This window comes from Corvus hawaiiensis, chromosome 5 (genome assembly GCF_020740725.1).
Source record: "Corvus hawaiiensis isolate bCorHaw1 chromosome 5, bCorHaw1.pri.cur, whole genome shotgun sequence".
In the NCBI taxonomy this organism is placed as follows: Eukaryota; Metazoa; Chordata; class Aves; order Passeriformes; family Corvidae; genus Corvus; species Corvus hawaiiensis.
This window is the reverse complement of record NC_063217.1, coordinates 38,472,646-38,483,270: the sequence shown is the minus strand read 5'-3', so window position 1 is coordinate 38,483,270 and position 10,625 is coordinate 38,472,646. Positions and strand designations below refer to the sequence as shown.

Below are 10,625 nucleotides of genomic sequence, written 5' to 3'. Positions count from 1 at the left end.
TAACAGTCTGGATTGCAGAATTGAACAAATTTTGTACATTTGTATATGACAGGAAGATCGGCTTAAATTCAAAGTGTTTTTGACCAACTGGATAAATATTTTGGAAAAAAAAAGTTATGTTCAATAGAGAGTACAAAAGGGAGAAATACTCAGTCATAGAAATATGAACAAAGGATTAGGTGATCTTGAAGGAAACAAAACCAACCAGAGCTTAAATTTTATCAAAAAGTGGTACTGCTGTTACAACCAAAGCTTGCATTCCATATGAAAACATGGAAAAAGAGTACACACTGTGACATGTGCATGATTATCCTTCTTTCCTTATAAACATCTACAAGATCCCAAGTAGCTTATTTGCTCCAGCTTTGGACTTCAAATGAGATACAAATCAGTTGAAGACAGTCCTGATGAAGGCAGGAGCATACATCAGCTCTTGAGATGTCCTGGAGTGCCTAAAGAACAGTTTCTGGAAGTGGGCTTTACCTATGTAAAGACTGAAAGCAATACTCTGCTTGCTGTCCCTTTGGCAGCTAGTGTAATACTCTGGAATCACAGCAAGGAAGGTTCAGGTTGTACGTTAAGGAACAGTTTGACACACCAAGTCAAAACAGATTGCCTGAGGAGGCTGGAGTGGTGCTATCGCTGGAGGACTTCAGAATGGGTTAGACAAACACTTGTCAAGAATGGCACACATGTAGTTGATAGTACCTCGGGGCAGAGCCATGGAGGAGCTGACCTCACAAGGTCCCTTCCAGTCCTACTTTTACATAAAGAGCATTATGCTATTTCCTCCCACCCCACCTTCATCGTTCAGAGTTTCCCTGTTCTGCTTTCAAGCTTTCCCTTATCACCAGCTACTCCCCTAAAAACAACCTTTCTACTGCCCCTTTTACTATTTTATGCATATGTAGAAAATGGTTTTTTGAACAAGACAGTTCTGTGGATGGACAAGACTGATCTCATCCATGGAAAAGGACGGGACTATTTCTCACCATTTGTAGCTATGTACTGTGGTTACAGAAAGAAAATTCTTACTGCAGGATTAAGACCTAGACATTCAGAAATATTTTAGTCACCAACAGAAACAGGAACTGTGGCTGAAGTGACAGCTTTCTGTATGCAGGGCAGAAAAAAAGGAAGGGGTAGCTTTATTTTTCAGTCTTCATTCTGGACACACCAACATTACGTGTTTGGTACACATTTTCCCACTGTTTGATGTGACAAAGCTGAAAGGGCATTAGGTCCTAGTAAGTTTAACCTGAGCATCTTCCTGTTTTGCTGAGAGGAGTTAGTTTGAGAAGATAAGGTAATTGCACTGCGTAGTCAGAATGAGCAGCTGAACTCAGACCAGAAGTCCAAACGGGTCCGACTGCAACATGCTGGGTACAAATCGACAGCGCTTTGAACATCTCCCTCCCTCGGTGCTGCTACCGAAGTGGGGAGTGACCTCAGCCCCCGCGGTTCGGGGAAGGCTGCAGTTGCTCAGGTTGCGGCCGGGCGGGCTCGGGAAAGGCGGCGCTGCGAGGGGAGTCCGGGGACACCCCGGCAGGTGAGCGCCCCAGCACCACCTGGCGCAGCGAGCCGGGGCCCCGGGCAGGGAGCCGCCCGCGGGCTCTCCGCGCGGTTCCCCCCGCATTTCACGTAGCGCCGTGGAGGACGGACCGGAACGGGAATTGCAAGCCCCGTCCCCTATGCACGGCGGCGGCAGAACCAGCAGCAGCAGCACCGCCCGGCTCCGGCCCGCGGGCCCCGCACCGGGCTGTCGCTCACCGCCTCGCCCGCCGGGGGGAACGGCGCGGAGCCAGGGGATGGGATGAGGGGGCGCGGTGGGGCGGGCCCGACACCGCCCGCCCCCGGCCCGGCCGGCGCACGTGGTGGCGGGGGGTGCGGGCCGCCCCTCCCTGCCCGCCTCCCCGGCGCGGAGGGGCGCGTTGTGCCGCGGCGCCGGCATCAGCCTTCTTCTCCTGTTTTTTGGGGTTTTTTTTTGAACTCTTGCTTAGCAAATTGCGCGTGATGAGCTCATGATGCCGCGCCCCCCCGCCCGGGCCGGGGCAGGCAGGGGGACGTGAGGCGGGCGGGCGCGGCCAGCAGCGGGGGCTCCGCGCGGCCGGGAGGAGGGGGAGCTGTCGGTCCCACGCTGTTTACTGGACTCGGGTTGTGAGGCTTTTCCCTCCTTCTGTTTTTAAATATATATATATGTATATTTATTTATTTATTTTTTTTTTGCCCCTCTCCCGCTGTGTGGCGGGTTGTTTGCCGCTCTGTTCGCAGGTGGATCCATGAGCTCCCCCAAGAGCGGCACCGCCGCCGCGCAGCGCCGCGCCGGGGCGGGGGGAGCGGCCGCCAGGTTCGGCCCCGCTGCCGCTGCGGGGGGCGGCCCCGCCCGGGCTCCGGGTGGGCAGGCGTGAGGCGGGCGAAGTTTCTGCGCGGTGCCGGGCTCTTCCGAGGGACTGCGGGCAGGGAAGAACCTGGCCCCGCGGTGCTGCGGGAGTTGACACCGCCGCCGCCGCCAGCAGAGCAGCCCGGCTTTGGCCATGAAGAGGAAACAGAAGAGGTTTCTGCAAATGACGCTGCTCTTCACCGCGGCTCTGATTTTCCTGCCCGACATCGGCCTCTGGTCTCTCTACAAGGAGAAGCACCTGGTGAAGCCGCCCGAAGCCGCCGAGCCGCAGGTAGGTGCGAAGCCGCCCGGGAGCACAGCCCCGCGCCGGGCGGAGGGAGGCAGCCGCCCCTCGGGGCACGGCCCCGGCTCTCGCCCCCTGCGGGGCTGCGGGGGGCCCGGCGCCGGCCGAGGGCGCGGAGCGGAGCGGGAGCGGCGGCACGTGTGCTTGTCCTACCGCCGCGCCGGAGAGAGAAAGTTGTGGGAGCATCTGAGTCTGCCGGGCTGGGCTTCCCCGGGAAGGGCAAGGGGTGAGCAGGCACAGAGGCCGCCTCTGAAATTAGGAGGACATGGGATTTTGTGTGCTGCGTTGGTGACCTGAGGGTGATGCTGGGCTCTAATTTTCATTACAAGAAGTGGAGGTTTTACCGCAACTTTTGTTTGTCTGCCTGCCTGCAATACTTCTCGAACTGGTGTGTGGCTGTAGGTTCGCTGAAATTGCTTGGGGTCCGTGTAGATGTCTTACCACCGAGATTTTTTGTTTCCTTTTCTGTTGTAAATTCTACAGAAGTGACTGGCAGTGTTTTTTCTCTCTGAGTATTACTATTGTGACTTGATGCGGCGACGCTGTGTGTAACTGCTTGTCAGACTGATATCACAAAGAACTTTCAAATATTTTCAGCTTACAGTTTCCTTAATCGCTTTTATTAATAAGAGCAGTTGACATAAGCTGTTGTTTGCTTGAGTTATTCTTCAGCTTGCTGGGTTTATGTATGGCTCATAAATCACAGTATGACCTGCATTAAGTGAAGTTTAGTTTTAGGGAGTTGTTGTAATGCACTTCTTTATAACCCTGCCTGTAATTTACCAAAGTTTGTGTTTGTTCTGTTCAACAGTACAATGTTCCTACACTGTAATTGTCAGTATAATTTAAATGTAGCATGAATGTTTCATAGATTATCAGTAGAGAAATTACAGGATTGTATGATCTTTTAGCTTGTTTACCACTTACATTGCCTTAACGTTAGAGTGTATTAGATGGCATCATTTATCATTTTAGTCTATTAGTAGCCTTCATTTCAAGGGTCATCACCCATGTATGTAATGCACTTTCCACATACTAAACGTGTTTAAGTCAATGGCTTCAATTGGGCAATAACTTATTTGATTCTTTGTTAATAAGGGTATCCATTACAGGAGTTAGTCCTCCAAAGTATCATAACTTTGGTTAATGAAATATGCTGAATATTACTAGAGGAGGAAGTTAAGTGTAGCTTCTTAATTTGAAGCTTACTTTATGTTTCTGTGGGTTTTAAAATGCAGTTAGTTGTCAGGTGCTAAGATTTAGTTGGAAGTAATTTCTGCTGAAAGAAAATTATACATGATCATAAGTGTCTGTCATTAGTTTACAAGGTCCACACTGCAGTCTTTGTAGTTTCTAATTTACTTTGTGACTTAGGAAGGCTAAGGTATTCAATGCAAATAATGATTTCCATGTGCGCATGGCTCTTTAGAATACACATGCCTTGATGTAAGATGAAATTTCTAATGTTCAAGAGTGCACTCTAAGTAGAGCATGATTGAATAACACTGAAAGGGAGATAACTTTTTTTTTTTAAGAAAAAAAAGGTTCTGGATAAAGTGATGTAAGAAATAAACAGCTAAGCATATGTGAAGGACTAGCGAGGCTTGCTAATGAGACCCCAGAAAATTTTACATTGTAAGTTTTCTGAAAAGGTCTTTTTACTAGCTTCCCTTTTTCTCCCCTTTTTTTTTCCCCTTCCCTTTTCTCCCAGTCTGAATACTAATTGAGCAGTAAGGGGACTGTTTAATGGAAAAACAATAAAAATGAGCAGTGAAACTTTGAACCTTACAGTTGACCCTAATGTAATTCCGTTATCATTGTAAGTATTGAAATCATGTTGGCAATGTCATTACCCAGTAAGGATGGAAGGTTGAAGTACAGACAAGTAACGCAATTAGGGTACTTATGTCTTTTGATGTGCACATTATAACCCAAAATACTTACAAGGAACAGGGATTGAAATATGAGTTTGAGTTCAACTCCCTGAAATATAAAGAAAATTTTAAGACTTCTTTGCGACTGCCCTAGAAATGAGGTCATACTAGAAAAGACTGCATTAGAAATAGTATCATAGTAGAAATGTAGCTTCTTTTTCTCCTATTAAGTTAGTAGCAGATGCAAGAATTTAAACACTCAGCACAGTTATTCTTTGCCCTTGAGGTGTTCAATTTCTTGATACTTAGTGTGACTTGACACAAGTTTAGAGGTCCGTCCCACTGAAACTGCAGCAGACTTTTCTTATATATTCTAAGATCATGTTAGGTTACAAAGGTATGTGTGTAGAGTCAGCACATCAGGCTAGTGACGTACAGTTGGACTGCTGTGGTGTGTCCTGACCACTGGAGAGAGCCAGAGTTGTCTGTGACTTCAATAATTTAGTTACAGGCTGAACTAGTTTTGCCCTCATGGGTAAAATGAGTGTCTAGTTGGTATTCTGACCTTGACAGTAATGTTTATAAATGTGGTGTCTTGTTTTAAGAACAGTTAAATTCATGTTATAGATCATCAGGTGGTTTTGAGGAGATGTCATGGTGAAATGATGTTTTGACTACTTATAAATTAGGCTTTCCCATTCATTGGTGAAACAAACATCCCCAAACTTCCCTGTGAATGAGGGCTCTGTCAGTCTCTCCCACCACCTCAGCTGCTTGCCACAGCACTGGAGTGAAGGAGGGATGGCAGTGTGATGGAGGAGGTATTGATCTTCTGACAGCAGTAAGCAGGGAAGCTGTTCAAAAGCAGTCCACAATGCAAAAACAGTCTGTTTCTATCAATGGTAGAACAGTGTCCCCTGGGGACTGTGTCATTTCCAGCGCCTAGAAGAGGCACTTGTGTTCTTTACTGCTATCTAGAAATTCCCATATGACGAACTAAGTTGACTTTATTTCCATGAAAATTGTGTTGCAATAAGTTACATAAGAATTTTTTTCATTGTGCAGATTCTGTCTCTGAACAGAGAAGCTCTTCTTTACGAAAAATTAAAAAATGAGAAAATGATACAACTATGATTTCAGACAACATTAATGATTTTGATCACTTTACATTAATTCTATAAAAATTATTAATCTCTATGAACCTTTGTTTCATATAAACTTTTTAAAGCTGTCATGTTTACACTTGAGAACTTGATAGGCTTGATTTTTATATTTTGCTTATTGCTATTTACTTTTGGTTTATCATATTATTTAAAGTGGAGCTTCAAGGGTAAAGGTATATATAAAGGTTCTGAATTATGTGGTGCAACAAGATTTCCATAAGATATAGTTTGTCATAAGTGGTAGACATGAGGAAAAAAAATATACTCAGTTTCTAGTTTAATCTTTCTAAGACTGCCTTCCTTGCTGTCCTGTGGGAATAAGGGAAATTGAATAGGGTATTTTTATTGCCTTTGTAAAAAAAAGTCTTAAAAATTCCTTTACACATTATTGTGTCCTTGAGTTTTGATTACAGTTTTTACAGTTAGTTTAACTTTAGAGGGTGAGTTTGTTTGTTTTTGTTTTGTCATTGAGATATTATGTATGTGATAAAAGTATCTTGTCTGATCTTTTGATAAAATTCCAAGACTGGGTTCTTTGGATACGAAGTTATGCTGATAAAACTTTTAATTTCAGTTTTGTTTTCTGTGGAGGAAAAGCAACAATTTAGTGCAACGAGTAGGATGTAATCCTGGTCCAAACCTGATTATCTCATGCTATCTAAACTTAGTGCTCCTTTATTTGGCTACAGTAAGGCTTTACCTTTGTCTGTTCATACACTGTCAGTATATGAAGCATAACTTAATGTAAAAGTACCAAATTTCTTGCAGCAGTTTTCCAGTGTCTGTAATGTAGGTATTGTGATTTGTTTCTTTCTGTTCATATGGGAGGCCAGTGTGGGTGGTGACTGAAAGTCTAGTGAGCTAGCCCCTTACATATTTCAGCTTCATTTTGTATTTTTTTTCATTCATTTGTCACATCCCTGCTTCCTGGTGTCAAATCTCCTCACTTAAAATTGGATTGAACAGCAGCACCTCTTAGTCACAGATGCTCTGTAATACTTACAGGTGTATTACTGAAATGCTTTATGATGTGTAAAGTAAGGAAAGAAGGTGGATTTCTGGCTTCGTTTCACATATACGCTGGGGCAGTGAGGTGCGCTGCTTTAACCTCCTGACTGAGGCACTTTTCCTGAGGAAACGAAACTGGTGATGATGTTGGCCCTTTTTTATTTTGATATGTGCACAGTGTCCAGATCAAAGAGCAAAAGTGGTGCTGTGAGGGGGAAATGTTCCGTGGGATAGTCATGGAACTCTCTTTCCATTGTCCTGTGAAGCCTGTACTTCTATCTGGTTAGCCCCAAGATTACACCTTTCCCATGGGATAGTGAGGTATGGATTTGAATGAACTCCTTAGGATAAGGAGAACTTAGTCCTTACAAATCCTAGGCCTCTATTGTAGTTGGCAAACAGGCACAAAATTGACTTACTAAGCCTGGTGGTTATGAAAGTACTGACTTTGTCTTCTGAATCCAGAAAGCAACTTCAGCCTCAATTCTGTCTTGCAAACAGTCATTAGCTTCTGAAGTCTGTGAAAGAAGTGAAAGAATAAATTTACCCAAGAATGCAATGTTTCCTACTGTTAAGCACACAGGTTCTGAAAATAATAAATTTTCCAGGACAGTTAACCCTGTTAACTCACTATTGGTGCCAGCAAAGTACAAAGCTTGGGTTGAATTCTGTTTCTGGTACATAAAAGCAGTATCTTGAGAGCAAAACTTTCTTCTCCTGCCCCCCTCCTTTAGCTGTATTTCCCTTGCTTTTCTGGTTGATTTCAACAGCTGCAAAATCTTGTACAAAATATAGTTTGGTTAGGACACAAATACGCACCTTTCTTTTATTACACTGTTAGGACACTGTCAGTTACTTATGCATTTAGTTCCACTGTCTCAATTATTTACCTTTGCTTTCACCACAAACTTACGAGGCAGGAGAGTTTTGTTTCTTTTTAGCAAAGAGGTAAATAAAGTATAGAGTGACAAACAGGCTCAAGTCTACAAAAGTAGCTGCTTGACTGTTGCTGACATTTATTTGTACTATTTTGGGTGAGTACCTGTCAGACCCTAAAAAATACTGATAATATGAAGCCTTACTTTCTCTGCTCAGTTTCTATGCATGTGCTGTTCCAAGCAAGTCCTCGTTTCTCTCCTCAGAGCAGCAGCTGGGACCTGGTGTGTTCAATCCCCTTTTATTCTGTGGCCCTGTTCATTGCTGTGCTGATTGCTGTGCTGGTGTTTCAGGTCCAAGAGTCCCCACACGTGGCATGACGAAACAGACCTTAGTGCCTTAAAATGCAGAGCATTGGCAACCTGAGATTGCCCTTTAGGTGTTTTAACTCACACAGTTAACACTTATGTAATTCAGTTCTTTTACCTAAATTGTTCATGTATAATTTCATTCCCTTGTATCTACTGAGGATAATATCATTTGAGTTCTAAAACCTTTGTTACTTTATTGCCAAAAATAGTACTGTATCTTAAAACAGTATGCTTCTGTTGTATTCAGTATACCAGAGGGAGCCCTCCTGTGGTTAATTTAATACCTATCAATTTTCAGGAGTGTTACTAAATAGAGTGTATCTTACAGGATAAAATAGACTGGTTTCTATATTTGATTTTCTTTCTGTTTAACTCACCATTTGTAATGCATTTCAGCTAATTTATTGTGCACAGTCATTTTGGATTAGTCCAAATCAAAACACAAGATCAAGAAACCTCAGTTCATGCCGACACTTGGACTTGTGGAAAGAATACTGTGATGAAGGGGATTCCATGGCCTTATTGAAGCAGTGGGGTGCAAAACTGCTCAGTTATTAAGGGGGAATACCCAAGCTGTGTTTTGTCCCCTCACTGGGACATGATGCTCAGTTCTTTCCTAAACTTCCTCATCTCCCTGTGCAGGGAATTTCTCTTGTGTTTCGCTGTGAAGAATCACAGTGGTACTATAGGTAGCTGGTCAGGAGCCAGACTGCACTGTATGTACTGTGTGTGTAGGCAGGTTTCTGTTCACATAAAGAACAATTCAGCTTTTCTCCTGTTTTTAATGCTCAGACAGGTAACTTATGGTCTTTGTTTAGCAATATGCTGCTGCAGACATTTATAGCAATTGACTGCAGCAAGACTGTGTGTGTGCTAACAATTTTGATGGATTTGGGCCAGGAGTAGACATCTTGGCTACTTTAAATTAGTCTGAAAAAAATTAATTCATAAATCAACAAGTTAAATGCAATGCAACTCAGGAATCCCAAGCTAAAAATTCTGCATGTGTTGTAAATGCTCCTCATGGTCAAAAGACTAAATTGCCTTGACTGAAAGAAATAGCAGTCCCATTCTTTTAATAGTTTCTTTAAAATGTGAAAAGGCTTCATTAGGAGATGGCAACGTTCTGAAACTTCTTTCTAAGAATTCCAGTGTGTCATGTTTTAACCTTAGCAGGCAACTGAGCACCACACCACTGCACTCTCACTCCCATCTAAGTGGGATGGAGGAGAGAATCCAAAGGGTAAAAGTGAGAAAACTTGTGGGTTGAGGTAAAGACAGTTTAATAGGTAAAGCAAAAGACCCACACACAAGCAAAAACCAGAATCAATTCTCCACTTCCCCTGGGCAGGCAGGTGTTCAGCCTTCTCCAGGAAAGTCAGGCTCTGTCATGCATAACGGGTACTTGAGAAGACAAATGCCATCACTCCTCTTGTCACTTCTTCCTTCTTCCTTCAGTTTTATTGTGACTCTGATGCCATATGGTAAGCATATCCCATTGGTTAGTGGTTTTCAGCTGTATCTTCTCCCAACTTCTTGTACACCCCCAGCCTCCTCAGTGGCAGGGAACTACAAGAAGCAGAAAAGGCATTGACCCTGTGTAAGGCCTCCTCAGCAACAACAAAAGCATCCTTGTGTTATCAGCACTGTTTCCAGCACAAATAAAAAATACAGGCCCCTACCAGCTACTGTGAAGAAAATTAATTTTATCCCATCTGCAATCAGCCCATAATGTAAACAGGTTTTTAAGGTAAAGCTCTGTAATAATTGATTTCAACCTGATTTTGACAATTGTCACATTTGGGAGGGTTTCACTGGATGATATACTTCTCTAGGTAGTCTTACTCAAAATATGTCTTCAACAGAGAAATAAATCCTTTCCCTCTTCATAAGAAACAGCTTGGGAGAGACCTGCTTGTGATGGTTTGCTCAAGAGGTAAAGAAGAGGAAGCAAATCTATTGCAGGGATTTAACAGGACTTCATGCTTATTTTTCAAATTCTTTACCTTAATTTCCATGATTTTCACACATTTTTCTATAACATGGCTCCAAGTCTATGCAAACACCCGGTGATTCAAGTCAGCTATTTAATCACCTGTCTTGGGGTGACTTCATGATGTTGTATCCCACGTCACTGCCCAGAAAGTAATTATGTGCCTTTCTATGCCTTTAAACTGACCCTGAGAAGAGAAAAAACCCGACCAAAACTTTCAAAGCAGTTTGCAGTGTTTCAAGGACACACAGAGACAGAGACAGTTGTGTGCTGCTGCGGGGAGAGAGAGGAGCGGAGGAAGCACTGCTTGCTTTACAGCCAGCTTTCGGCCAGGTTTTTTCAGCTCCTTTTTCTCCAGAGAGAGACAGAGTTGAACTTTGCTTTCCTGGGACTTTGATTTCTTTTTCTCCTCTTCTTTTTTGGACTGTTTCAACATCAGAATACATTGGGAGGACTTTCCACTGAGGCCTTGGCCCTGGAGGTGGGCCCACCACCCCCGTCCCAGCTCCAAGGAGGGGGAGAGAGTTCTACGGAAGGACTCTGAAATTTTCCCAGGTTTCTCTCCGCAGAGCGAGAGGTTTTATTATTTAGCATTGTTATCATTTTACTGTGTGTTTGTTAAATAGTTTTTATCTCTTTCACTTTCCTTCGAGGAA

The 10,625-nt window shown here is 43.6% G+C and overlaps 1 protein-coding gene across 1 annotated transcript in view; it reads left to right on the top strand.

Moving 5' to 3' along the window:
- The first annotated feature begins 2,437 nt into the window (after window positions 1–2,437).
- The window catches only part of GALNTL6 (polypeptide N-acetylgalactosaminyltransferase like 6), a 442,063-nt gene continuing 433,875 nt past the window's right edge, over window positions 2,438–10,625 (top strand). The window contains exon 1 of the mRNA XM_048303651.1: window positions 2,438–2,672. Coding sequence (XP_048159608.1) covers window positions 2,535–2,672 — 138 coding nt within the window. The 5' untranslated portion in view covers window positions 2,438–2,534. The remainder of the gene's footprint in view (window positions 2,673–10,625) is intronic.